We start from the raw sequence: 27,518 nt of genomic DNA, 5'->3' as shown, positions 1-27,518 counted from the left end.
CCGGTTCCACGGATGTGCCACCGTTACCGTCCACCCAGGCGCCCAAAAAAACCCTCCCGTGTGTAGGAACAGTGGAACAAAGCCAGTGAAGTGCTTTCACAACAGGGACTTTCTCGGTGAATGCAAATGAGAGGCTTTGTGAAATCGCTCCCGACAATGGCTAAAGGGCTTTTTTTTCTGGTTTGTTTTCTATTCCTTGTGCAACCTCGGCGTATCCAGGTGCAGATTCACGTGCAGGGAGCAGAGGTGTGCTCGGGTTATCATCATCATCACTAAGGAAGCCACAGACCAAAAATACAAAGAGTTTTTAACCTCTAAAAAACCCCTGTGGTATTACCCCGTGTAAGAGACTCAGTCAGGGGTCTGTGAAGGGTGACAGGGGTGGCTCTGGTCTACTAAAGGGGACAGAAAATTGTAGAATGCGTGACTTCAGGAATAGTTTCACCCGCTGTCCTGGATGACCCCGGTCGCTGAAAGTCTTGCGGGAGGTTCCTGCGTTTGCAGGCATTTCTCTCGGCAGAGGGAAGGATCAGCCCAGTTGCGCAGGGAGGAACAGCACAGCCCAGAGAAGGCAAAACGCGTGCCCGAGGTTATCCAGCAGGACACGGATTAGGCCGTGTGTTCCCCGGATCAGCTGCAAAGAAATCCTCTTGTGCTGGATCTCAGCCTCCCTCACCCTTGACCGCCCGTATCCCTTGGAGGGTGACAGTGGCACTGGCAGGAGCTCTTGTTCCGAGGTGTTCTCCGTGCTGCTGCAGCCCTGCGTTGTTAAACCACCTGTGGGAGATGCCAGGCCTGTCCTACCTGCAGAGATGTGCCCGTGTCTCCCAGAGGGAGCGGCTCAAGGTATCCACAGGGCAGAGCGGGGCTCCAGCTCGGGGCTGAGCCCTCACGCGTGTCCTGTGTCTTCAGCTGATTCCGGCATGGACAATGCAGGACATTGAGCACTAGTCCTGTGTTAAACAAAGCTTTTGGTTCTCTCGAGCAGCCCCTTCCCTCCCCCGGGGCTTGGAGGCAGATCCAGCACTAAAACCCCTCAGGGCAGACCCGGCTCTCAGCCCCCTGAGCCTGCCCGAAGGAGGTGAGAGGCGCACGAGTCAGGTGCCTGCTGGGAAACCATCCCAAATATCTGGGCTGGGCTCGGGCTCAGCTCCCTCCCCCTTCCACAGCAGAGCCAAATGCCTGAGGCTGAGGTGGAATTTCACCCTGGAGCTTGGGAGAATCCAAGGCTCGGGTTACCGGCTTCCCTACAGCCTCATGGTCCTTGTGCTGAGAGCCAGCACGGCCCAGGGCTCTGTGCAGCACCCCTTGTGCCCCTGAGGGCTGGGAGGAGGCGGCCGCCCTGGGCAGATGGGCTGAGGCTGCACCCACGCTGGAGAGCAGGAGAATCCAAAGAACCGTACCCATTACTTTAATATTTAATTAATACAACATATAAATTGCTCATGCTCATAAAAGTTACCGTGGTTGTTCCCACAGCTCTCCCCTTGCTCTGGCCTCTGTAAAGCACTGAAAGCTCCCAAAGGTCCCATCCTCCATGGTCCCTAAAGAGACCCCACCACACTCCTGAGACCATGGAGTCCTCCCAGTTTCTCCCAGCTCCACAGCACTGCCTCAGCTCTGGAGTGTCCCCTGAATCCAGAGACCTCGAGGACTGGATTCAGTTCCTTCCATCACCAAAGACTTTTCCAGCATCTGCAAGTTGCTGGAGGTTGTGCTGAAGAAGAAGAGATGTGCTGAAGGAGAAGAGACATGCTGGTTCATTCTCTTTATTCCCAAAGCCAAGTCTTGCACCCCCAGCCAGGCCAGGCCCAAACAACTCTCCCTGCTGCAGTTCTGATTTCCTGCAGCCTCACAACCCAAGGATGGACTTTGCCTCGTATTGAGCCAGGCAATAAAAGCACTGAGCACAGATAACACCAAACACCACTGGAATTGAGAAGCTCACAGCCTGCCCTTAGCACGGCCTCTCCCATGCCAGGGGGGCTGGTTTGGGTCCCCATCAGAGGTTTCCCAGTGCTGCAGCTCCTGGCTCAGCTCTGGTTTGGAGAGTCCTGTCCAATGAATCCCTTGGGACCTTCAGCCAGACGTGGAGCTCAGGTCCAAGGGAAGTGCTGGGCTGGGATCTGCACTGCGGAGATGTTTTACTCCAGGGACCTGTGGGAGAGAGACCAGAGCCCATGTGGACACACAGAGGGCTGCAGGACCAGGGCAGGATGGCAGCAATGTCCCTGGGGATCCCACAGCAGACAGGACAAATCACCCCTCATGCTCACAGGCCCCAGACTGCAGCGGGGTGGAGGCGGCCCCAGAAGGGAGGGGTCCCAGTGTTGCTCTTTTAGGGTCAGGGAAGGCTGGAGCCTCAGGAATCTGCTCACCCTGGAGCCCTGATCCATGGCAGCCATCAGCGCCACCGCCTTGGTCCTGGCACTCTCTGCCTGGGGGAAGAGGATGAGACACATCAGATGGTCTGGTGCCCCTGGTGCTGCCCCCTCTGACAGCCAACCACGGCTCTGAAGGAGAAACTGAGCTTCCTCTGCTCCCTCCTCTGGAGAGGATCTCCACGGAGAGCTGCGGGGACAGGCAGCCTTTGGGATCGGTGCGGGATGAGGCAGGATCAGCTGAGATCCTGCCTCAGCCAAGGACATCTGGCTGCCAAGCTCCCAGGGATGAACCTCTCCCTGGCAGTGCCAGCTGGCACGGGGCAGCCTGGCCCTTGCCCTTGGCTGTGCCCAGCTCTGGAGCGCTGTGGCAGTTCCGGGCTGGGAATATTTGGCTGTGTAACAGCCCTCTGCATTATCTTGCTGTTGCAGGCAGCAAAACTCCTCCCCTGGCTTTCACAACGCACTTCCACAGCAAAGGCTGACAGTGCAGGGATGATGCCAAGGGAAAGAGCAGTGGGATGGATGTGGGGGTGACAGGACTGAGGGGGCTCTGCGGTGCCACATGCCAGGAGCAGCATCTCCACAAGCCCAAGGCATGGAGTAGCGCGAGTGTGGCAATCCTGATGTTTGGAGACTTGGCAAAGATGAACGTTTCGAGGAAGGGCAAGGAGATCAGCTCATCTCAGCACCTCCAAATTCCCCACAGCTGCTGCTTCCCTGCCCTTTCCACCTTCTCAGTGGATCAGCTGCCAAGTGCCCTGACACGCTGGCGTTCGCTGGTTTCTGCCAGAGCGCAAGCAAACGCTTTGGAAGGGCACCTGGATATTTTTCTGGCAGCTGAAAGGAGGTTAAGTCATCCACTAGAATTTGATAATGCCACTAGAATAATTAAGAATATAATCTTGGTAGCAGCCCAAGGGTGGGGCTGTTTGCTGGGGAGGTGCAAGCAGCTCCCTGCCCCATCTGAGGGACCTCCCAAGGGAGCACCAAAGGGACACTGTGAAGGGAATTAACTCAGCCTTTCCCAGAGGGAGACAGGAATGAGGCTTCCCCGGACAGGGAAAGGTAAGGAACAACCATTGCTTCCCGGACTGGCAGGTGCTGGAAAGCTCAGCCAAGCTCCGGGCACACCATCAGCACGGATGGCAGGACCTTGGGTGAGCAGCCACAGCTGGGCTGGCGTTAATCTGCTTCTGTCGGAAGGGAGTGCCAGCTTCCAAAATCACTGTTTCCCGGGATACAAACTCTGTCACAGCCATATGACCACAGTCCTTTTCCTCCAAGCCACTGGACTCCAGCAGTGCCAAATGTCTGACGTGATCAGGAGAGCCAGGACACTTGGAGGCCACAATCCCCACCCTGGGGCAGGTGCAGCAAAGCATCTTCAGCACGGATGTCTCACCTGCGGTTCTGGCAGAGAGCGTGGAGTCCCTCTGGGGTGGGAACTCGGAAAGCCCCACTGGGTGCCCGTATTTTCCACCTTGCAGCACAGACCCCGGGCCGTCCCCAGCAGGCTGCTGGGGGCAGTGACCGGGGGGACTCTGGGCACAGGGGCTGCCCCAGGCCGTGCCCAGGTGCTGCAGCTCCTGCTCAGGAACGGCCCGAGCCCCGCCCGGGTGCTGGAATGTCGTGCGAGCAGCTTTGTGGAAGGGAGGTTCTCAAACACACGGAATCCTTCTCTGATGGCAAAATCCCAAGCCAGCTCTGCCACAAACTCTGCGTCCTTGGGGCTGCTGCCACCTGGAGCTGGCCTCCCTGGGGACAAGAGAACAGGACGCTTGTTGGGAAGAGCCTGTGTAATGCAGTCACATCCCAAACAGCAGCGCGTGCTCTCCTCTGGGCCAGCCCAGCAGGACTCGGGGAAACTCCTCTCTAAGGGATGTGAAAATAACATCAGATTTAATTCTGATAAAGGCTCCCAGGCCACACCTGATGTGTGCCAACAGCACCCAGAGTTCCCAGCACCTCCCCGAGTCCCTCGGCAAAGGCTGGTGCTGAGCTGGAAGGTCTGAGAGCTCCATCTGTAGGAGACAGCTCCGGGCTCCCAGCTTTGGCCTCTGCTCGGTTCTCCCAGGAAAGGAAAGACCCCACAGCACAAACACCGGGCAAGACCAGGCTGTGCTGGAGCAGGGAGGCAGCTCTGTGCCCGTGGCTGTGCCCTGGCCTGGCTGGGCTCCTCACCTGCCAGCGAGCCGCGGTGACGTCCCTGCAGCACCACGGCCAGGCGGAAAAAAGCAAAGGCCAGGTAGAAATTCCAGTTCTGCGGGAGCTCCACCCCCATGTGACCACAGTACATCTGGGAATACTCCTCTGCCGTGGGGATTCCCAGCTGCCCCAAGTCACAGCTCCTCAAGCCTGGAAGATGGAAGAGGTAACAGGGAGTCAGCTGAGAGAGCAGCTCGGAGCTCCCTAGGGATGGTGCGAGCTGTGTGGCACAGCCAGGCACTTCCATGGAGACACCTGCACCCTCCATGGCCGCTGTGCTGGCTCCTTACGGAACTCTGGGGATTGGCACCAGCCCGTGCCCCAGAATGCACACGGGGCAGTTCTGGTTAGGGTGAAACTGTGACTGACAGAGATCCCTCCTCAATGATGGAACCTCGCCGTTTAACCCGGTATTTTTCTTATTAACTTAGTGCACAAACCACTCCTGATCTGCCTCACAGCTTTCCCACCCAAAAGAGAGGGAAAATAATGCAAACCCAGAGCCCTTTCTAGCTGCACTGAGCCCCACTGCCAGCTGAGCTGCTTGGGCAGGAGCTGCTCTGTTCTGAACTCTGGTTCCTCTGCGTGTGCCAAAGGTGCCTGTGCCCCCTGTGTACCTCTGCGAGCACCAAAGTGGGCTGGCAGGAAGAAGCTCATACAGTTATTCGCCAGATCACACATGGGATCTCCTAGAGTGGCAAACTTCCAGCCCAGCACAGCAAGGACTTCTGGCCTGTCTGGATGAAAGACCAGGTGGTCCATCCTGTATCAGAGGGAAAAAGAGATCAGAAAAGTCTCCAGAGGAGGGGAAAATCCCAGTGCTCAGCAGCAGGAGGTGCTTTCAGTGCTCTTCGCTCTCTTCAAAAATGGCCAAGTCCTTTGGAAGGCAGCACAAAGTGAAATATTAATTTCTGCAAGCAGAGCGTGGAGGTTACTCAATGTTGAACTCCCTGGTTAATAATGGACTAAACTGTGCTCTGGAGAATGAAACCAAGTGAGTCAGCGCCTCAGATCAGCAGCAGATGCTGCTGGACAGGGTAACCAGAAAGTGAAGCCGGCAAGTCCTTGTCCAGGGGATCTCCTGGTCATGTCAAAGGCATAGAGCTTGTGCCATGTGCTGTGGATCATGCACAGCCCTCACCAGTGTGAGCCCCATGAGAGGCCAGGAGCCCCCTGGGAGCAACCAGAGCAGGCAGTGATCCTGCCAGGGTGCAGAGAGCTCCTGGAACCTCGGGAAAGGAGCCTTGGCCCAGAGCTGGCACTGCAGCCCCACGGCCCTGGCAGGACCCAGCTGAGCTCGAGCAGCACAGAAGCACCACAGTGTCCCTCTCCTCTGTCCCAGCCACCCCACTCCTGCAGGACTTCACCTGGAACACCAGCGGGTTTCACCACCCACGCTCTCCCAGCACCCAGTACCACTGTCAAGAAGCATCAGGGCTGATTCCTGAGTATTGCAGGAAGAGCTGATGATCCTGCAGTGTCAGACCAGCATTTGCAGCTGCTGGATGAAGGAACTCATTCCCATTCCCTGGGGATGCTGACCCTGACCCAAAACCCAGCTTTTGGGCTGCTCTGAAGCCGCTGCCCCAGCCCAATCAGCACCTTTTGGAGTTTGTGGGTCATTTTACACTCGGTCCTTGTTTGCTGCCTGGGATGTGCTCCAGGGCAGTACCTGAAATCACCGTGCACCACTGTTGTCTTCTGGCATTCAGGAAAATGCAGAGGCAGCCATTGGATGAGCCTCTCCATCGCTGGGATCAGGTGAGTTTCCACAGCTCGATACTGCTTTGTCCAGGTCTCAACCTGCTGCTGGATGTAATTTCCTGGAACAGAGGAACGGAGGCTCCCAGGGAAAGGCACAAAGAGGCTTCAAAAGGGACACAGGAAAAAGTCAAACAGCCAAGCAGATCTCAGTCCAGAGCCCTGATTTAAGCTCCAAGAATTTAACCGTGATTTCCAGGCGTCTCATACCTTCTTAACTGGGCACTGGAATTAATATCCAGGTGGAAATAATCCAATCCTGGACAAAAATGTAACTTCTCCACCAGCTCCAGGACGCTGAGCTATCTCTGCAGAGGGACTGGAGGGGCTGCTTGGGGAGGTTTGGTCAGAGATGGCAGCAAAGAACTTACTCCTGTACCCAAAGATGGCAACAAACGTGGCAGGAAGCCCTGGGAGGCAGGAGCACTTTGGGAATTCATGGCAAATCCGGATTTGAAGAGCTCTTCACACCCCCCCACCACACCTGGGGACTCAGACTCTGGACTGCTCATCTTCGCCTTCCCACCTGCCCCTAGTTTGGTCCACGCTGCCTATCCCTAGAAATGCTGACACACAGGAGAAGAAAGGCTCCAGAGAGGCTCCTCTCACCGTGCTCCCCGAGCTCCTGCAGCGTGGCAGCTCCGAGGTGCAGGCTGTGGATCCTGGCCAGGACGTGTGCCATGGCCCCGTAGCAGGCCCTGCGCCGGCGCGGCGGCACGGCGGGCAGCGACGGGGCGCGGTGGATGCAGCCAGCACGGTGCTCCAGCAGGTAGAAAGGAGTGCCAAGGATGCTGGGGAAGCAAATCGGGACCAGTGGGGCTGAGGTCAATCCTGCTGCTACCCCCAAATCTCACCTGCGCCTCGAACGTGCCCCCCAGGGCGGGTGAAGGGCAGCCCCAGCAGAACCTGGGCGCTCACTCAGGCTGCCTGTGGCAGGTGGCTGTGGAATGCTCAGCCCTGGTGCCTCCAGCCCCAGGAAGCTGAGCTTGGAGCCAGAATCCAAGTTCCCTGCTCCCTGCGGTGGGTGAGAGCTGGGCTGTCGGGCTGCTCACAAGCACCAGGAGCAGAGGGCACACGGAGAGCGATTCCTGCAGCCAGCAGAGATCTGAGCAGGCTGCAGGCCTGAGGGGTGTCCTGTCACAGATCTGCTGCTGTCACTGCTGTCTGAGGTCTGGCAGTTGGAAAAATCCTTTCTTTATTGCAAAGCTGAGCACTCTGAGTCAGCGGGAAGCCCTACAGTACTGCTTTATAGCTGCTTTTCAAAGAGAGCTTTTGGATTAATTGCTGAAATGGGACACACCTCAACCAAACCGAATAAAAGTGATTCTGTCCTTTGAACTTCCAGAGGCTCCTCCAGCCCCACACTGCACAAACGTTCATTGGATCAGAGCACTTTGTGAGCTCTGGCTCCTTCTCTCCTCATCTTTGGGGCAATCTGGCTGCAGCTGCCAAGCACAGAGTGAAAGCTGAGGGACGGGATTACCTTCTGTCCGGGCAGAGAGCAAGCACAGGGGGCACAGGAACACCAGCCTCAGCCAGAGCCTTCAGCACCCTGCCAGGGAGGGAGAGAGGCGCGAGGGAATCAGTCCTGGAACGGCAGTGCTGGAGGCAGACACACCACATCACCGTGCTCAGTTTTAAACTAAACTAAACACTAAAATAATGTGCCTGGGGTAGGTGAAAGGAGCACACTCACATCTTCCCACGGCCCGGAGCCCCCAGATCTATCCCACACTCTGGAAAACGAGGGGAGGTCACAAATGATCTTCCCCACATGTCCTGCTCCTCTGGCACAGCAGGACCCCTCTCACCTGTATTCCCTTGGGACAGAAGAGCCCGAGGGGCCATCGGGAGGCTCCTCCTCCTTCTTCAGCACCAGCAAACGACCTCCAAACTTCACCAAATAGCTCCGGGTGGAGTCTCCGTGGTCAAACTGCCGTAACTCCAGTGGCGCTGGGAGTTGGGAGCAGACGGTCAGCGCTTCTCCAGGTTTTCCATCCCCTTCCTGCACCTGGGGCTGAGATCTCACTCTGTGTCCCAAACCCCTGGGGAGCTCGGCAACAGCTCACAGATGCCTCACAAGACAGGAATATTCCTGACATCTCTTTGGCAACCTGTGCTCAACCCCTCCCAAAATGAGGAAGTCCTAAAATGTTGTTTCTTATTTCTAGGAAAGCGATGGATCACTGAAACTGGAATGGCTGTGCTGTTTGCTTGGAGGTTACGAGCCTTTCCTCAATATTACTTTTCAACCCCTATGTCATATGGAAAAAGCCAATAGCTCCAGAATACCCAGGCTTTCTGATGCAAGGGCCAAACCCACTGCAATACCTGCAGCGGGGGCACCAAGAACATCTTCAAGGTACTTTTGCAGGCGATCCTTTGGGATTTCCATGCCCGGTCTCACTGAACGAGTATAGGGAACAAACCCTCGCAAAGGAAATCCCAGATGGGTTTCCAGCTCTTTGAGTGCTGCTTCTGGATCATCAACCTGAAACCAGGAGGGAGAGAGTAGCACTGGGTGACATCTAGAAGACAAAATTTCCTGGGAAAGAGAGAGCCCTGCCTGGCTGGGATGCATTTACCTGTGAGTCCATCATCACTGATCCACTGTCATACAGGAATTCATGGGTCATTCCCTGCCAGCACAGAGCTTCCCTCTGCCCTGGAGGGACCTCTGATGGTGGCACAGGCACTGTGAGCTTGGGCTGGGATAAGAGCTGGAATTCCCTGTGTGCAGTCCAGGGGAGTGGAGGTCACTCTTCCCATCAATGCCACTCCTCTCCTTTCCCGAGTGGTCCCCAAAGTAAAACCCCTGTGCTCACTGACCCCAAAGCCTGGGGGTAACCTGTCAGTCCCCAGCTGACTCATCCAAGAGGCCTCAGAGCTTCTGGGAATTCATTAACTGGGGCTCATTTTCTGCTGTGGTTGTCTCAACCATATGGATGGGGCTGTTTCTCCAATAGGGAACAGAAGAACAGGAGGGAGAAGAGACTTCCCTGAGGTTACACAGGGTTTGGAGCCATGAATGAAACAGCCCAGAGCAGACTTTGCCAGTTATCCCTGCTTTAACCCCACTACATCCTGCAGGGACAAGCACAGGCTGGAACAAAAAGCCTGGCAGGAGTCGGCCTCTGCCACTTGAAAATCCTGAGCCGTTCAAACCAAACAGGATCCCAAATCCATCCCCAAATCCCACCCTGGCTGTGTCACTTTGTACCTTCACTGTTTTCATGCCAAGCTGGGCTGCTGCCTTCAGGTTCTGGCTGCTGCTGTCCAGCAGGATGGATTCCTGGGGCTGGACACCCAGGCGCTCCAAGCACAGCTTGTAGATCCCAGGATCTGGCCTGGGCATCCCTTCCTGGAGTGATTCAACCACCTACAGCAACAACAGATGGATTATGCATGAGCCTGCTGTGACCACAAACATCTGGGCAGTGCTGGAAATGGAGATGGGAGGGTGGGAAAGAGACTGGTCTGATTAACATGGAGCTGGGTAGGCCGTGCTTCCAGGGACCGTGTGGGTGTCAACCGCTTCGGCCGTGGCTCCTCAGCTCACATCAGCCAAACAGGATCAGCCAGTCCTTGGATGGAAGATATCCAATGAGATGTCCCAGCGTGGGAGACTCACTGAGTGTCCCAGACCAGTTCTGGAGTGCTGTCCAAGGAAGCCTTGGATGGCAGCACCTTCCAAAGGCTCAGGGAAACCAGTGTCCTGACCACTGCACTCACCAGCCACCCCAAAACCACCTCCACAGCAGCTGTGTTGACCATAACCGTGCACTTAAGGTCTGGATCAAAAAAGCATTGACTCGGTGTCTGAACACTCCCCCTGCCCTCACAACCAGGAACAATCCCAGCAGCCATTCCTGCTTCGGTAACACTCCAGGAACAGAAATCTATGGGATGGATATAAAGCCATCACTAATGGAAATCCACATTCAATTATTTTTTCCCCACTAATTGCTGTGCAGGGCTCTTGCTGCTGTTCCAGAACACACCAGAGAGGCCGTGGGTATTGGAGCCTTGAGGCTGATGGCTAATCTGTGTCATCTCCGCAGAGGTGAAGAGTGTTGGGAGGGGAGATCTGCTGGGACAGGGGTCTGTGCAGGGAAAGGAGATCTGTGCAGGGAGAGGAGATCTGCTGGGACAGGGATCTGTGCAGGGAGAGGAGATCTGTGCAGGGAGAGGAGATCTGCTGGGACAGGGATCTGTGCAGGGAAAGGAGATCTGGAACAGGGATCTGTGCAGGGAGAGGAGATCTGTGCAGGGAGAGGAGATCTGCTGGGACAGGGATCTGTGCAGGGAAAGGAGATCTGGAACAGGGATCTGTGCAGGGAGAGGAGATCTGTGCAGGGAGAGGAGATCTGCTGGGACAGGGATCTGTGCAGGGAAAGGAGATCTGGAACAGGGATCTGTGCAGGGAGAGGAGATCTGCTGGGACAGGGATTTGTGCAGGGAAAGGAGGCTCTGCTGGGACACAGCAGCATGTTGGGGTAGTGGGTTCTTTGCAGTACAGGGGGTGCAGGGACTCTTTGAAGAGTCCTTACTCTTTTAAAGCTATTTTTTTGTTTGTTTTTAAAGCAGGCAGGGCACTGAATAATAACATTTATTTCTAGTCTGGTGTTCCAGCTTCCAAGTCCTTTATCTCCATCGCTGCCTGTGCCTGTTACAGAGACTCGTGGCTGTGTGGGCACTTTGCAGTGGATTTGCAAATGTCACTCAGCCCCTCTCCAAGTGCCTACAAGGAGTTGTGTCAGGAAGCGTTTTGCCAGGCTGTTCCACTGATGTCAACCAAGCTGTGCTGCTGCTCATCTGCTACCTGCACCCAAAGAAATTCAGCTGCTGCTTTCACAGGTGGAGGAACAGAGCCCCATTTGGGATCCATCCAGACTCACCACATCAAAGCGCAGTCGGTCCAGGGGCAGGAACCTCCCTCCAGCCCCTAGGCACAAGCAGTGGCTCAGCAGAGCTGTCTTAAGCCCTTCTGCCCGGATACACTGAGCTGCTTCTGCCATTATGGGGAGCTGTTTTATCATCTCGCTTCGGATTAAATCCCAGAGAAAGGAGTGCACTGGAACACGGACATTTGCCTGAGAAACAGAGAAACCCCAAGGGTGAAAACGGGCCAGAAATGGGGTGAAAATGAGAGTGGTTGGGTAGGTAGGCTGCCTGATCATCTGATCTTGCTGTCCTGCTTCCTCTGGCAGCAGAAGGCGGGCAGGGGATCTCTCAGCTAAATTGCTTCGCCCAAATAAACAAATGTTCTCACATTCCTAATTCCACAGCAGAGATAAAGGGCTGATTTTGGGAAAGGGAATTCACTGGGACTGTGCCTGCCATGGGAGAGACAGATACTGACAGCTCAGCAGGCAGAAAAGGAATCTGCGTTTTAGACTGAGATGTTTAAAAAGGACTTTATTCCAGTAGGAAATTAAGGAAAATTAATCTGCCTGCCCTGCTCAGGAATCAGGATAATGGTGAAAATCTGCCCTGCTCTGACAGCAGTGCTTCCTAGATGGAAAATCCAGACCCTTCAACCAAAGAATTTCTTTTCAATTTTCCTTTTCCATGCAGTCAGGAAGCACGGGGAGAGCAGGGGGAAGTTGGCTTACAATGTCAAAGCACTGCTGTCCCAATTCCTGCAGGAACTCCACAGCTGTCAGCTCTCCTCTGGAATACTGGAGAGAGAGGCTGTTCTCCCCTCCAGACAGTGCAGCTTGCTGGACGGTGCCGGCTGGAACGCAGCTCTGAGCCTCCCAGTCTGCACGGAGAACAGCAGGGAAGCCAGGAAAGAGCGTCAGCACACCTGGGAAATCAGCTTGGCATCCCTGTGGGGCTGATACACGGCCCAGCACTGTGAGAATGATGTACTGGGCTGGGGTGATTGGCCCAGCACAGAGGGGAGAGTTGGGGCATTCCGGGAACTGCAGCACCTCATCCCTGCTCTCAGTGTGGAGAATTCCTAAAGCTGCTGAAGGACTGCACCAGCCTGGGGTGGCATCAGGTGCTGGCACTACAGGACAGTTTTGTTACCAGGTGGGTTCAGGGTGGTCACTGGTACTTCTGTGACTTTTGATGGCACAACAGGTCCCACCATCACAAGTTCTTGGGTCTCTCACCAGAACCAGAGACAGCTGGAAGAGGAACCTGAAATTTATCTTTCCAAATAAATGCAGATGCACAGGAGTTCTGGTGACCAGGGATCAGATCAAGAGAACGCTGGAGCTGTGCCAGGGCTCAGTTAGGCTGAAATATCAGGGAAAGGTTCTTCCCCCAGAGGCTGCTGGGCACTGCCCGGGTTCCCCAGGGAATGGGCACGGCCCCGAGGCTGCCAGAGCTCCAGGAGAGTTTGGACAGCGCTGCCAGGGACAGGCTGGGATTGCTGGAGTGTCTGTGCAGGGCCAGGAGCTGGATGATGATCCCTGTGGGTCCCTCTCACCTCAGGGCATTCTGCGATCCTGTGGGATCAGGAATGGGAATACACACCTGTGGCTGTCCTGTGAGGGGCTGGGAGCAGCACCCCACTCTCCTCAAAGATCACGGCTTTGTAAGAGAACCCTCTGGATTGCTGCTGGACCAGCAGCAGCCGCCGGATCCCGGCACACAGAAGGTTCTGGGCACGGGCAGCGCTCCTCAGGTACATGCTGGGAACCACGGGAGGGGCCAGGGAAACTCACACAACTGGAGAGAGGCTGGAGCACAGCTGTAGAATTACCGGTGAAAATGTTTATTTATGCCCACAGAATCATGGAATTGTTAATGTTGGAGAAGACCTCCAAGATTCAAGTCCAAGCTCTCCAGATCCACCAAACCCTGGGGCCAAGGGCCACGTCTGCTCTGAACACTTCCAGGGATGGTGACTCCACCCTGGGCAGACACTGAAGTGTCCCAGCCAAAGCAGGGACCCCCGAATGGGGCTTTACACAGGGCCCACATCCCTTCAAGTGCTGGGGACAATGGGATCACACACACTAATTACTGATCATAATCAGCGATTGCAGCCATGTGAGGGTTGGGCTCTGCTCCCAGAGAACAAGGGACTCAACATGGTGCAACAGCCCAAGGTGCGCCAGGGGAGGTTCAGGCTGGACATCAGGAGGAATTCCTTCATGGAAAGGGTGCTCAAGGATTGGAACTGCCCAGGGAAGTAGTGGAGTCCCCATCCCTGGAGGTGTCCAAGGAAGGCCCGGTGACAAGGTGGGGATGAGTCAGGGGCTGGACTCGGTGATCCCGTGAGTTTTTCCCCCTCGGTGATCCCGGGGATCGCTCCCCCTCAGTGTTCCCAGGGGTCTCTCCCCCTCAGTGTTCCCGGGGGTCTCTCCCCCTCAGTGATCCCGAGGTTTTTCCCCCTCACTGTTCCCGAGGTTTTTCCCCCTCAGCGTTCCCGGGGGTCCCTCACACCGGCCGGCCCGGCACGGGGCAAGCCGCCCGCTCTCGCGAGACCCTACCTCGAACTCTCGCGAGAAGCAGCGGCCGCCCCTCGCAGCCCCCCGCGCGCTGCCGCCGCCGCCGCCGCGCCGCCAGCTACGTCACCGCGCCGTGACGTCACGGGGTCAGAGGGGAAAGGTGCGGGAGGCGGAAGCGGCGCCGGTCCCGGTCCCGGGCGGCGGCGGCCCCGCGGAGCTGATGAGCGTGTCCCTGGTCGTGATCCGGCTGGAGCTGGCCGGGACCTCCCCGCTGCCCGCGGGCTTCGCCTACAGCGCGGCCGGTGGGTTCCCCCCGCCGGGGGCACGGGCGGGGCGCGGGGCAGCGCGGCCGGGCCCGCTCCGCACCGCGCAGCTGCCGGCGGGGGCCCTCCCGGTGCTGCCGGTGCCGGGGCTCCGCGTCCCGTGCCAACGCCCGCTTTGTCCCCGCAGCTCCGGACATGGCAGCGGAGAGCACCGGCGCGGTCCCCGCCGCCGTGCCCGCCTGCCTGGAGGGGAAGGGCCCCGGGGAGCGGGCGGCCATCCTGCACCAGCACCTGGGCCGCAGGGAGATGACCGACGTGATCATCGAGACAATCCAGCCGCGGGCAGGTACCGGCCGCGGCGGCCCCGTGCTGGGGACGGTGTCCCGGTGCCGTCCCCGGCCGGGCAGAGCCCGGGTGTTGCGGGGTTTGCAGTTCGGAAAACGAGCGGAGAAGTTGGGGAGCGTGAGCTGGGATGCACTGTGGGGTGGCAGAGCTGGGTATTCCTGCCGGGCGCTTCCCGCTGGGCTCATCCCGATCCGCAGCTTCCTTCCAAGGGACGGCCCGGGTCTCGGGGAGCAGGCGCAGCACCCAGGGCACGGCTGGAGCCGTGTCAGGGGGCTTAGGCTGGGTGTCAGGGAAAGGCTCTGCCCAGGGGATGGTCCCGGCCCCGAGGCTGCCACAGCTCCGGGAGTTTGGACAAAGCTCCCAGGGGTGCCTAGGGTGGGGTTCTTGGGGGTCTGGGCACATCCAGGAGCTGCCCTGGGTGATCCTTGTGGCCCCTTCCCCTCAGTAACGGGGGAACTTTGCCTTTGTGAAAGATGAAGCAAAAGCTGCCATGGATGGAAGAAAATCCTCGGAGGCTGCGTCAGCTGAGGACAAAACCAAACAGGAGGATCAAAGCAAGGAGTGTGAGGCTGCTCCAGACTCGCCTTCCAAACAGCTCCCAGACCAGATTTCCTTCTTCAGCGGGAACCCCTCGGTTGAAATCGTTCACGGAATTATGCACCTGTACAAAACAAAGTGAGAATTGCTGGTTAATGGTAGCTCAGTGGGAATGGGAGGGGTGAGTTGGCCACCCCGGGGCTGTGGCTCCGGAGTGGGGACAAACAGGAAGGGTGACTCGCTCCTGGGAATGCGGAGAGTGACTGGTGGAGCTTTGGGGCTGGCCTGGGTGCCCCAGCCGTGGGTGACACCTGTGTGTGTCACTGGGGGTGCTGAGGGCTTGTGAGGGTGTAAGACAAACACAGATTCCAAAAGAGAAAGGCATTTGAAAGCAGCTTTCCAAAGGATCCCACAATTAAATCCTGGTCTTTGTGGCCTTGGTGACAGGCCTGGGGAGCTGTGTGAGGCAGGAAGCCTCATCCTGTATTCCAGGGTCACAATTCCACACCACTCCCCTATAATTGCTTGAGAATTCCCATTCCAGGCCTTCCTGAACGGCACCAGACGGGCGCTGGGAATAGTAACGAGCATTGCTCAGCTGTCCTTGGAATAGCACTGCACATCTGGGGCTTGCCAACTTCAGCTGCTGTCAAACTGTTCCTGGCAATCCCATTGTTCTTGGAGCTGCCCAGGTTAATCCTTGGCCGGTTTGTGGTGACTGACCACAGCCGTGGCAAAAGAGGGTTAAAGTTTGACAGCAGAGTTGCTGCGACAGCGTGGCTGTGGCTGTGTGTCCGTGGCTGTGTGTCCGGCTGTGTCCTGCTGTCCTCCTGGGGCAGGTGAGGTGCAGCTGTGTCCCCGCTGTGTCCCCAGCAAGATGACGTCCCTGAAGGAGGACGTGCGGCGCAGCGCCATGCTCTGCATCCTCACCGTCCCCGCCACCATGACCAGCCACGACCTCATGAAGTTTGTGGCCTCCTTCTACGAAGTGATCGAGCACATGAAGATCATCAGGGACTCCACCCCAAACCAGTACATGGTGCTCATCAAGTTCAGCTCCCAGGTGAGAGAGAGGCTTCGGGCATTCCTTGGCTGCAGGAATTGTCACACGCGGTCGCCGCTCAGGAGGGTTGGGTGGCTTCGCTGGGCAGCCCTGAGCCAGGGAGAAACAGCCCTGTCCTCCTTCCCAGAGAATTCCTGGGGCTGCTGAGGTTAGTCCCGCACCTGGAAGCAGTGGATGCCGTGTTCTGGCTGTGCTTTTATTTTGGAAAGGTATTTCTTCAAAAATTATTCCGTTTACAGAGTTCTCTACCGTCTCTCAGCTTGTTCAGAGTCTTGTGCTGTGCTGAACAGAGAAGACCCAGCCAGGGGAGCTCCCTTTGTTTTAAGAAAGACTTTTCCTGCTTTTCTGAGGAGCCTGGGGGTGAACTGATACCCAGATAACACAGTTTGCTTCTTCAGGCCCCTTGCACTGGGCAGCTTTAAATTCCCCCTCAGGTTCCTGTGTGGACCCTTTCACTTGGACATCCTCTTCTCCCAGCTGCACATGATTTATTTTGGGGTTCAGGGTGAGATTTCCCCCAGCTGTGAATTCTTCCTGAGAGATTTCCCCAAGCCCTCTGTGCAGATGGAGGATTTGTGTCAGTTTTGTGCTAATTGCAGTAGTTACAAAGGTGGTTTTATATCTCTTGTTGCATTAAATTACTCAGGCAGATGTTTAGTGCTAAACAGCCTTGCAGCAAATCCCTAAACTTCTGCTCAATTCCCCCTGAAATTCCTGTTTGTCTGGCAGTTCCCTGAAGCTCTGTTAACCACTAATGGCTGTGCCTGCAGGTGGCAAAACAAATCTCCGGGTTCTTCATGCCTGGAATCACCAGGAGAATGAGAATGTGGCGTTCGGCTGATGGCCTCAGTCCAGTGTGGTGGTTGTGGAGAAGGGGTTTGGGGAGCTCCTGAGGGAAAGGGGATGTTGGATTTGGCAGGGTTTGGCTCAGTTCTTGTGCCCTGGGAGGTGCCTGGACTGTGAGTGGTGAACGGATTCTCTCCCACAGTTGCGCTGTTGCTCCTGTCCCTGACGCCAGCCTGCAACATGGCCCTCTTACATTTTTGCAGAGACCAAGTTTGCTTTGCAGATGCACTGGAATTGCTGACAAAGGGTAGAACAGGTGCTGAAGGGGAGTCCCCAGTTCCTGCTGAACTCCAATGTCAGCGTGGTGTCACTGCCCTGAGCTTCACTTGTCTCTTCCAGAGGCGATGCCAAAAGGCAGAGCCTGGAGCTGGCTGAAACCCCTCCTCTGGTGTTCCAGGGAAGAAGGGAGGACATGGGAGGCTTCTCCTCCTCTCCCTTGGTTGGATGAGCTGGGGTTTCCCTGTTTTTAACCGATTTCCCCTGCTCTGTGCCCAGGCTGACGCAGACAGTTTCTACATGGCCTGCAACGGGCGCCAGTTCAACTCCATCGAGGAGGACGTTTGCCAGCTCGTGTATGTGGAAAGGGCCGAAGTCTTCAAGTCAGAAGATGTAAGTTTGGTTTGTTCTCTTTTTCCCTGCACTTCAGAAGGTTTTTAACAGGATTACCTGGAGAATTTAGCAGCAAAAATACCTTTAATACATCATCCCCATCTCCCCATTCCAGTGGCCCTTGGAAGAGTTAGCGTGGCGACTCCATGGACTCTGCGCCTCAGCTGTGACCTTGGGCTGTAATTTAGGGAATCCACAGAGCACAGTGGGGCTGGCTGCAGGTGCAGCCCCTTCACCAAGCCCTGGCTGTGGCCCTTTGAGTGTTGGGGATCGCTTTTTTACCTTTGCCATAAATTCCCAAGCACCGCGCGGTGCTCCTGCGTCACGGTGCCAGCAGCGATGGGAAGCTGGAGTTAATTGCTGGGCCTGGGAAGGCGCTGAGCAGTCTCCCTGTGCTTGGTGCTTGCAGGGGGCCAGCCTGCCCGTGATGGACCTGACAGAGCTGCCCAAGTGCACCGTGTGCCTGGAGAGGATGGACGAGTCCGTGAACGGGATCCTCACCACGCTGTGCAACCACAGCTTCCACAGCCAGTGCCTGCAGCGCTGGGAGGACACCACGTGAGAGCCTGGCCTTTATTTCCACCTCTGAGGCCCTGCTTGGAGCGGTGGGGGGGGTTGTGCTGACAAAGCTCTGCTCGTCACTGTGGGGGCAGGAATTACTGCAAGCCCTAACGCTCGGGTTTTTTCCCGTTAAGGGGCTCCCAGAGAGAAATCTCCCCGCCAAAAGTAATTGAACGGTGATTCCCCGGGGCCTCGCTGCTGAGGCGGGGAGGCAGTTGTGGAGGAATGCTGATCGTTTCAAAATACTCGAGGAGAAAAGTGCTGGGCTAAACAGGCCTGGCTGCACGCACAGCCCTGCTTCACTCGGCCTCGGCAGCTGGGCCAGGCCCTTCCTCGGCATTGCAGATGGATCTGCTCCTGCCTGGAGCTGAGCGGCCTTGTGGGGAGCCTCCTCTCCTACCTGGGTGCTGGGAGGGGAGGAAGAGGAGGTGAGGAAGAGCAGGGGCACACTGGGAAGGGGAAGGCAGGGGAAGAAGGGATGGTGACAAGTAGGTCAGGCAGGGGAGGCTCCTGTTGTCCCAGGTGAGTGATGGGAAGTTGTGTCCGTGGCACTGGGCAGGCTGGGACGTGTGTCTGTCCTTAAAGCAGCTGTTCTTGCTGCCATTGACCCTTTCCTCTTGGTGCTCCCAGCTTCCCAAATCCCTGTGGAGTGGGATTTTGGTGTGCCTGGAGCCCCCAAGTGCTGCTGTCAGCTGTGTGTGTTTGCCAGTCCTGGGGACGCTTTGCTGCACCTCAGGCAGGCACAGACACTGCAGCAGGAGGCTGCAGATCCTCCCTGGGGCTGCTCCAGCCCTGCTCTCCCAATTCCTGCATTCTCTGGTGGAATGTGAGGAGGACTGCAGCTCTCTGTGATCCATCACTCCTGAGCCAGAGTGACAGAACTCTGTGAGATGAATCAGATTTGGAGCTGTGCAGGCTGATGGGCTGCTTTGCTCCAGAAATCCAAGCCAGTGGAAATTTGGGGCAGTGGAGCGTAGCCAGCGCAGGAGAGGGATCCCAAATAGCCCTAAAATATGGAATATACAATTTAAGCAGAACTTGTGCTCCCAGTCTGAAGAAATGACAAAGGAAAACTCCTGTTCTCCTTGCTCAGGCACCACGGAGGCTGCAGGTGCCTGAGTTTGAACAGGAACTGACTGCAGCCCAGTTGTCTGCTCCCTGGAAGATTTCTGGAGCTTACCCAGCAGCTAATGAAAAATACATCAACAGTCCTGGCAGCAGCTTCAGTTTTCCCATTCCTGAGCTGAGCTGCTGCTGCTCCGGGGCTGGACACAGCTTCCTTCTGCTCTGGGGTGCTCTGTCTTTGTGGAAGCACCGAGGGGGTTCCAGAAGAGATGAGAGATCTGCATCTTTGGTAGATCCAAAAGGGATTCCTGCTACTGATTCTTTTAGGGTACAATTATGGGATATTCTTCCTGGGAAAGCTGAGGTTGAATCCTTCGGGTTGGGGTGGGATTGAAGCATCTCCTCAGGGCTGTTTTAAGGACTGGGGGGTGTTTGCAGAGTGTCACTTGGCTGTCCCCAGCAGTGTGTAGTTCCAGTGCCCTTCCTCAGTGCGTAGCTTCTGTGTAAACTCCTTGGAGTGCAGCAGAACCAGACCCAGCTGAAATGGCTTTGGGAGAACTGTTCTTTGTCCTGGCACCAGCTTAAAACCGGTAACTTTGTGTGGAATGAATTTGGGCAGGGTAAATGTGAGCTGATGGGTGATACAGGGAACATCCTGCAGGCATTTCCCTGGAGCTCCCCGGCTCTCTTTTCACTGACTGGGATGTGAAGTTGTTGCTCCCTGTGTCTCATGATGCTCTGTTGCCCTCCAGGTGCCCTGTGTGCAGATACTGCCAGACTCCAGAGCCCGTGGAAGAGAACAAGTGTTTTGAGTGTGGAGTTCAAGAAGTAAGTAGGTGGGTGGAAGGTGAGATCTGGCCTAGATCTGACTGCACAGCTGCTTGGGTTGCTTTGGGGCTCAGTTCTTGGGCAGACTTTGGGCTGGTTTTACCAGCCAGTGTGGTATCAGCTTTCCTTTTGAGTTGCATCAGTGCTGGGAAGTGATGTTACCTCACAGATTTCCTGTTCTGACGAATCTCCCCGAGTCTTAGAAAGATCAGTGTGACAGCAGGGAGCTAAACCAGCCTGATGCTGTTGGCCCTTGCGTTCTGTGCCTTGCAGAGCTTGCTGAGATCCCTCATTCCTTAGCCAAGGCCCATCTGGGTGGGATTTATCCAGCTCCTTTGGGCAGGGATCCCCTTCTCGGCCTTCCGGGGGCAGTGGGAAAGCGAGCGCTGCTCGTTCCGGCGGGCATGACGGAGCGTGTCGGGCTGTCTGGGGGTGCTGCTGCCCCCCAGAGCTGAGCTCCCCTTGTGTTGCAGAACCTGTGGATCTGTCTGATCTGCGGGCACATCGGCTGCGGGCGCTACGTCAGCCGCCACGCCTACAAGCACTTTGAGGAGACGCAGCACACGTACGCCATGCAGCTCACCAACCACCGCGTCTGGGACTACGCCGGGGGTGAGCCTGGGCACCCTGGGCGCCCTCGGGGGCCGGCCGCGGGCGAGCTTGTGTCTGTGATCCCCGACTTTGGGGAGCAGCCGTCTCTGCTCCCACAGCAGCTTCCTGGGGCTGGAGGAGGGAGAGGGTGACTCTGTCAAGAACCAGGGTGGTCCCACAGCGTCCCTGGAACCTTTGTTACTCCTTTTCCATCAGTTTGCCCTGGGCTGGTGTCAGAAATACCCCAGAGGGTGGCTGGGAGGAATCTGCTGAAGAACAAATCCATGTGGTGTTGGCTTTGGGGCAGGGTCTGGGCGGTTTAATTGTCATCAGGGTTCCTCACATCTGAGTGCCCGTGGTTGGATTTTGTCTCCCCAGACAATTACGTCCATCGGCTGGTGGCAAGCAAAACTGATGGCAAGCTAGTCCAGTACGAGTGTGAGGGGGATATGTGCCAGGAGGAGAAAATTGATGCCTTACAATTAGAGGTAAATATTTTCACTTGTTGGAATCTGCGCTGTGGAAGCATTTCCAGCCCCGCCACGACCACGGTTCAATCCCATCAGCTGAGACAGCAGATCTGCTCCCAGCCTGGAGGAAATTGTCTCCAGGCAGGAGCAGGATGGGTTTACTGCTTTTTTTTTTTTTTCTCTCTAATTTTTTTTTTTTTTAAGCCTCTCCCTGGCTCTGCAGAGCCGATGCAGCGCAGTGTGAGCTGGCTGCAGTGTCGTCCTGTGGTCACTGGTGATTGAACAGGAGCTGCTGCAAAAGGAGGCACTGGAGGGAGAAGTGGCTCTGGGTCCCTCCCCAGACCCTTCCTCGTGGATCTGCGTGGAGCTGTCAGTTTGGGTAGTTTAGCTCCCAAACCGATGGAGGGTGCAGGAATCCACAGCCGTGTGCTCACCTTGGCCAGCACACAGCGCTGACAGGCTGATGCCAGCTCTGTTCTGTTCCCTTCCCTTGAACAGATAATGATTTATTTACTTTTTCTACCTGTTGCCCAGCTTCTCCTCTCATAACTAAAGGAGAGGAGCTGGAAATCGCTGCCTCACTGAGCAGCCACTGCAGCACGATTTCAGCCGCATTAGACACGAGGGTTTGTGAGGAGGAACAGCCCACAGAGACCAGACTGGAGGAGCTCACTGCTCACATAAATATTTGGTTGCTTTTCAGTGAATTTTCTGAGTAACACTTACATGTCAAAACAGCTAATTTTAACCCTTTTTTTTTGTGAGGTGGTTCCTTAAAGCATGTAAGATCTCTCTTTCTTACGAGATTGAAAGGTTCAAGAGAGAATTAATTTGGCAGAGTGTTTTGGCACTCAGAAATTACTGAGAGCGATCGAGGCTCCGTGCATGTGTAAATCTCTAGTGAATGCCTAATTTGATGGTTATTAGCCTGATGAAAAGGAGTAATCACCTTTTTCAACCTTCTCATGACTCATTTGCAGAACCAATAGGAAGAAGATGGGATGTAGGGCATAGATCCTTGTTTGGATACCAAAATAACACTAGAATGGGCCAGACATGTTGGAGAAGAGTAACTGGGAATAGTTACGGAGAGCTGAGGGTGCTTTCCCAGAAATCTCCTTATAGGAAAGCTGGAGATGTGCATTGATCCTGCTGCACTGGAGTTTGGGTTGTGGGTGGGAACTCTTCCCCTCAGCCTTTGGAATCTCAGACTCTCAGGACAGGGATGGGTGATGCTTCCTTTTCCTGTAGACGTTTATTGCTAGTCCCATGAAAAATCTGTCCCCTCCTTAAAAAATTCTTGGCTTGATACTTTTACTTCATTGATCCTTGTTGTGCCATAAAGGCTTTCCTTAATTCCAAAAACCCCCAAAATGATTTGATTGGGAAATCAAGCTGGTGAAAGCCATCAGCTGGACCTGCAGCTGGGGATGAGTGTCCAGAACCTCCTGATTTCATCTGGTTAAACTGATTTGTGGATCGGAACCCTCGGGGCTCCTTAACCAGCAGGGCCACCCTGACTGCTCTGCGTCTCTGTGTTTGTAGTATTCCTATTTGCTGACGAGCCAGCTGGAATCCCAGCGGATCTATTGGGAAAACAAGATTGTCCGGATCGAGAAGGACACAGCTGAAGAGGTGAGCTCTGCCCTGGGCCCGTGGGAGGGGTCCTGGCCCTGTTAAACAGGAGAAGAAGGAGCTGCTGGATCTCTGGTTCAGCCTGGGCGCCGCCTGCTCCGCTCCCAGCTGGGAGAATTGGCTCCGAGCTGGATCTGTCCCTTATCTGCCTGCTCCCAGGGAGCAATTTGCTGCTCAGTGGTGCAGAAGCAGGTAGATTGCCACGGAGATTGCAGCTTGATTTAAACGTGCTGCTGGGGAAATGCAGCAGCGGTGGTGCTGCAGGATCCCGGAGCCATCCGTCTCTCCGACACGGATCTCCAGGGAATGTTGGTGGAGCAGAGACAATATGACTTTAATTTGCTCGGCTGCAGAAGGTGGAACTGTCTCTCTGCTCCAAATGCATATTGATTTGCCCTTTCTTTTTGATCCCCTCTCTTCTCATCACCCTCTGGGAAAAGTTCAGAGTCTCCTCCTATAAAGCATCCTGCAGGCAGGACTGCTTCAAAATGTCACCAGGAAAAATCCAGGGAGGATATTCTGCTGCTTTTTCACTCTACATAGATCCTTTCAACTGGGTTGAAAGTGAGTCAGGATTTAGAATAAAGTCCTTAACTTTCTTCAGGACTTCTAATTAACCATTTAAGTGTCTGCAATTAGGTAAAAACAGAAATGGTGACGGTTGAAATGGTGGCCATTGACCTTGCCTTAAAGAACAGTCCCAGGAATCTTATGGAGTGCTCTATAAAAGGAAAATATATATCAAAAATCATCTTGCAAGTGGCCAGAAGCCACAATTCTCAAGGCAGCTTCAAAATGAAACCACTCTTTCTCGTTTAAAGAAGCCAATAATTTTATCCATGGCACTTGTTCCATGTAAGTCTTGTCTGGATCGGTGCCACCATGCAGCGTGTTCCATTATCAGTGCTCAGGCTCCTTCCCCAAATTAACCATCAGTTGCACAAACATTCCCTGCTTAGGACTGAAGGGCTTCACACCTGCTCTGCATCTGTGTGTGCTGACACTGACATTTGTCCAGACTGCTCCTCCAGCAAAGCATTTTCCATTACTTCCCTGCCCCGCTGCACCTGAGCGTGCTGGAGACACCAGCAGAAGGGAAACAAGAATTCCTGCTCTAAATTTCCTGCTGGAGGTTTGACACCTGGAGAAGGAGAGCAGCAGCTGGAATGGGGCAGCAGAGGGAAGGGGAAGGCCGTGGCCAGGGGATGTTTGTGTTTGTGTGAGGCAGATATCCGTGTCAGTGGGTCAGTGCCTCGTGGCAGCACTGCTGAGCCAGCCCCTGCTCATCTTCATACTCCTTCTCTGGGGTTTAGCTCGAAATGAGCAAAAACCCGGCCTTGTAACGCCTTGAGGTAGAAATCTGAGTCTGCTGATGGGTCCAGAACCGCGAGAGAGTGGCCAAAGGGATGCTGGCTGCAGGCAGGAAGAAGTTAAAGAGCTGCTGCAGCTTCTGGCAGCGCCTGGCACGGATCTGCAGCCGGAGTTGCTGTTCTGTGGGAGCAGCTCCCACGGCAACGTGGCTCCTTGTCTGGGATCTGAGGGTGACACGGGGGGTCCTCACCAGAACAAAGCCTTGGCTCCAAGCTTTCCCTGCCTGGGCAGAGGAATTGGTCAAAGTCTAGGAACACCTCTGGAAAACCGAGTGTCCTGACGAAAGGGCAGCGGACTTTGAGCTGTTGGAAATGCCCCTGTGTTTGTCTTTACAGATTAACAACATGAAGACCAAATTTAAAGAGACCATTGAGAAGTGTGACAGTCTGGAACAGCGGCTCAATGATTTGCTCAAAGAAAAGCAGTCAGTGGAGAGGAAGTGGGTACCGCTGCCAGGTTCAGTTCCATGCAGCCATTAGAACACCAAAAAGAAAAAACCCTGCTATTCCTGGGCAATTTTCAGCTGTTTAAGCTGCAATACCGAGAACATGGCTCGCTTTAAAAAAAGCTCTGATTTCTGTAGGTGTTCACAAATGGGAAGTGTCTGAGTGAGCACAGCTTTGGGGCCCTGAGCTCCCTTTGCACGCTCTGCGTGTTTAGCATTCAGGGATCCGTCCTCTCCCTGCTCCCAGGGAGATGCCAGCCTGTTCTGCCCTTGGTGGGAGCATCCAAAGGGATGAAAGGCAGCTCAGCAGAAGCATCACCCAGCACAGGGGCACATACAGATCTTGGGGAGTGCCTGGAGGAAAGATGCCAAGTGTGGGAATCGTGGATCCATGCAGTCCTTGGGTGGGACTGTGTCCCTGGCCTGTCCAGCAGTCCTGCCTGGAGCAGGGGGCACAGGCACTGAGCTCCTTGCAGCTCCCTTTCCTGAGTGAAAAAAGCCAGAGGAGGGTGCCAGCAAACTGCCAGGGCAAAAGCAGAGTTGTTGGGAGCAGGAAGCCCTGTCTGTGAACCACCAGGCTGTAACCCTTGAAATGGTATTTTGAGGGTTTTGGAGTGTGGCAGGAGGCCCCTGACTGCCCTCAGCTCTCTCAGGGTCCCTGGTAATCCCTGTGCCCTCTTTGGCACCTGTTCCAAAAGCTGCAGGTGCGTGTCCAAGGTCGGCTCCATCTCCCAGGCACGCCCTGCCTGTTGCCTGTGCTGTTGGCATTTGGCATGAGATGGAATTGCCTGACCTGGTGGGGATTTCTGAGTCGTCTTGTATTGCCTCCCCTTGCCCAACTTTGCTGGAAAACCAAACTCCAGGAGGGGTTGGTGGGCTGGGGGTCGTTTCTCCGGTGAACACTGCTGCTGTGCTGACTCGTGCTTCTCTCTGCAAGGTGTTCCCAGCTGAACAACAAAGTGGCAAAACTCTCCAACGAGCTGAAGGAGGAGCAGGAACTGAACAAGTGCTTGCGAGCAAACCAGGCCTTGCTGCAGAACAAACTGAAGGAGGAGGAGAGGGTGTTAAAGGAGACCTGTGAGCAGAAGGACCTGCAGATCTCCGAGATCCAGGAGCAGCTGAGGGATGTCATGTTCTACCTGGAGACACAACAGAAAATCAACCACCTCCCAGCCGAGACCCGCCAGGAGATTCAGGAAGGACAGATCAACATTGCAGTGGCGTCTTCTGCCAGCTCCTCCACATCAGGCACGGGCAAACCTTCCTCCAGGAGAGGCCGTGGCAAGAGAGGGAAATGAGAAGGGGAATTCTCTGCTCCCACCCTGGAGCTGGCCGTGCCAGCAGCGGGGCCAGGCTCACCTCGGGACTCGAGCTGGAAACACCCAGCTCACTAAAGCTCAGCTAGAAATTGTCTCCAGAGCTGCTCATAAAACTGGCTGCCAGTCAGTGGAGGTGTCTGTGGTATTTAAAAGCATTTCACTGCACTATTTAGCTGTTTTTAGGCAGATCTTGGTGACCGTTTTGCCTTCCCTCCCTTTCAGAGCCCCTCCTGTCATGCATTTGACTTTCTTGGAGAGTGTTTTGGGGTGGGGGGTGTCCATGTCCAACATCCCATTCCCCACGGGGATGCTGTAGGGTAGGCTCAGCCCAGCTTGTAAGGCTTCTCCAGTTCTTCTCCTGGATTAAAAGTATTCTCAATTAAGAAGTTATTTAATAAATGGTGTTAATTAGGTTATATACATCTCCTTTTTCGTATGTGCAGTCCTGACACTGCAGAACTGCCTGTGCAGGAGTAGAACTGTAGTTGGGAGAGAAAAAGGAGTGAGGTATGGAAAACAAACCATCTTAGTGGTGTAAGAAACCAGGCAAGTCCTAAAGGCCAGTGGTCTGGGAATTTAAAGGCTTTAAGGGACTTTGCTCTGATCTCTCTTCTTTTTAACAATGGTCTTTGAGAGGCCAGCACTTGCTGTGCTGCCTGTGGGGCAGAAAGGGTGGAAGTTCTGTGTTCTGGATGCTGTTTAATGTGGTTATTTTATAGGTATTTCTACAAATTAAGTGGAGTTGTGGAATGCATTCCCATCATTCCGGTGCTCCTGGAGCGGGGTGCGTGCGTGTCCCCGGCCCGAGCTGCACTGGCAGTGTTGGTGTAAGCTCCAGAGCTGTTCTCCTCAGAGCCAGCTGAGCACAGGGACGAGCACAGCCCTTCCCAAACTCTTCCCCCATTCCCGGATCCTCACCAGGAGCTGCAGCTCTTGGTTCCAGTTCCTGTGCTCACCAAAACGTGGCACTATCCACAACCTCAGCTGGAGAAGCTTCCCTGTGACTTGCCCCAAAGGGACACAGGTCCTGGAAGGGAATTTTGTGCACAAATCTGCTTTGGTTTGGATTTTTTGTTGGATTTCATTTAGGTTCTAAGACTCCTCAGTGCTCTGGGGTGGGAAGTTTTCCCCTGGAGAAGCGACTGTCCTGGTTGCTGTTGTGCTCAGAATCGGAGCATTTAAAGGCTGAGCATGTTAAAAATGGCAGGGGAGTCCCCAGTTGTCTTTCCAGGCCACAGGATGATCCTGGTCCGTGTTGGAACAATCATGACCTTAGTTTGGAACACTGAAACAGCTCTGGCTGAGCAGGTCCAGCCTGGGCATGCAACAGCCAGTCCTTTATTGCTAGAAGTTGTTCTTTTTTTGGCCCATTGAAAGGGACGAGTCCCAGTCCCTGGAATGAGCCCGGGAAGGCGGGTGGTTCTCATCCGCTTCCTGGCTGCATGGACAGAGAGAGTCAAACTTCATGGGAATTACAGTGCACTCTGGGCATCCCCTGCTTGGGTTTGGAGATCTGCCCCCACCACCTGGAATCTGGACCTTTTCTGACTTTGTAGCAGGAATGTACACTCACTTTTCCAGTGTGTGGATTGTACTACCAGGCCTCTGCCTTCTGTAAATGACCCTAAGGACCTCGAGATGTACAGCACGGCTTGCTCTCCTAGAGAAACTATTTTATTTAAGATATATTTTTACACCATTAAGATCCTCTGACCTTTTGCTGAAGGCTTGCTTTGTGTAGAACACTAAAGATGCTGTACTGTATCTTGGAATTCATTTTCAAAAAATGTGATGGAAAATTAAACCAGTGT

The 27,518-nt window shown here is 55.0% G+C and overlaps 2 protein-coding genes across 4 annotated transcripts; one reads left to right on the top strand and one right to left on the bottom strand.

Moving 5' to 3' along the window:
* Positions 1-1,736: 1,736 nt before the first annotated feature.
* On the bottom strand, positions 1,737-13,866 carry ACAD10 (acyl-CoA dehydrogenase family member 10). Of its 2 annotated transcripts, XM_040080784.2 has the most exons (15): positions 13,802-13,866; positions 12,840-13,056; positions 11,966-12,114; positions 11,249-11,443; positions 9,571-9,729; positions 8,682-8,841; positions 8,162-8,303; positions 7,834-7,902; positions 6,960-7,141; positions 6,262-6,412; positions 5,207-5,352; positions 4,566-4,739; positions 3,787-4,139; positions 2,379-2,438; positions 1,738-2,157 (listed from the first exon to the last, which is right to left on the bottom strand). In XM_040080784.2, exons 2-15 carry the CDS (start codon positions 12,994-12,996, stop codon positions 2,080-2,082), a joined length of 2,175 nt encoding a protein of 724 aa, XP_039936718.1. In that variant the 5' UTR covers positions 12,997-13,056; positions 13,802-13,866; the 3' UTR covers positions 1,738-2,079. The 2 variants fall into 2 exon arrangements, with proteins under 2 accessions (XP_039936719.1, XP_039936718.1); XM_040080785.2 differs by lacking the exon at positions 13,802-13,866 and having other exon boundaries at positions 1,737-2,157; positions 2,379-2,434; positions 12,840-13,697.
* A 63-nt stretch (positions 13,867-13,929) lies between these two features.
* BRAP (BRCA1 associated protein) lies at positions 13,930-27,511 on the top strand. Of its 2 annotated transcripts, XM_040080700.1 has the most exons (12): positions 13,930-14,061; positions 14,210-14,368; positions 14,841-15,042; positions 15,778-15,967; positions 17,309-17,422; positions 17,832-17,980; positions 19,801-19,876; positions 20,350-20,488; positions 20,846-20,955; positions 22,483-22,572; positions 24,279-24,382; positions 25,326-27,511. In XM_040080700.1, the coding sequence occupies exons 1-12, from the start codon at positions 13,980-13,982 to the stop codon at positions 25,684-25,686; spliced, it is 1,776 nt and encodes a 591-aa protein (XP_039936634.1). In that variant the 5' UTR covers positions 13,930-13,979; the 3' UTR covers positions 25,687-27,511. The 2 variants fall into 2 exon arrangements, with proteins under 2 accessions (XP_039936634.1, XP_039936635.1); XM_040080701.2 differs by lacking the exon at positions 24,279-24,382 and having other exon boundaries at positions 25,326-25,609.
* Positions 27,512-27,518: the final 7 nt, after the last annotated feature.

The sequence above is a fragment of the Hirundo rustica genome, chromosome 17 (genome assembly GCF_015227805.2).
Source record: "Hirundo rustica isolate bHirRus1 chromosome 17, bHirRus1.pri.v3, whole genome shotgun sequence".
In the NCBI taxonomy this organism is placed as follows: domain Eukaryota; kingdom Metazoa; phylum Chordata; class Aves; order Passeriformes; family Hirundinidae; genus Hirundo; species Hirundo rustica.
This window is presented reverse-complemented; position numbering and strand designations above follow the sequence as displayed.

Excerpts from the sequence above, each read along its gene's own strand:
- ACAD10 (XM_040080784.2), bottom strand. The coding sequence starts at position 12,996 with ATGTACCTGAGGAGCGCTGCCCGTGCCCAGAACCTTCTGTGTGCCGGG. Across the intron at positions 12,115-12,839 it reads CCCTCACAGGACAGCCACAG|ACTGGGAGGCTCAGAGCTGC; the intron begins GTGTGTATTCCC and ends TTCTCCGTGCAG. Across the intron at positions 8,304-8,681 it reads TCTTGGTGCCCCCGCTGCAG|CGCCACTGGAGTTACGGCAG; the intron begins GTATTGCAGTGG and ends CCCAACTCCCAG.
- BRAP (XM_040080700.1), top strand. The coding sequence starts at position 13,980 with ATGAGCGTGTCCCTGGTCGTGATCCGGCTGGAGCTGGCCGGGACCTCC. Across the intron at positions 19,877-20,349 it reads TTGAGTGTGGAGTTCAAGAA|AACCTGTGGATCTGTCTGAT; the intron begins GTAAGTAGGTGG and ends CTTGTGTTGCAG. Across the intron at positions 20,489-20,845 it reads CGTCTGGGACTACGCCGGGG|ACAATTACGTCCATCGGCTG; the intron begins GTGAGCCTGGGC and ends TTGTCTCCCCAG.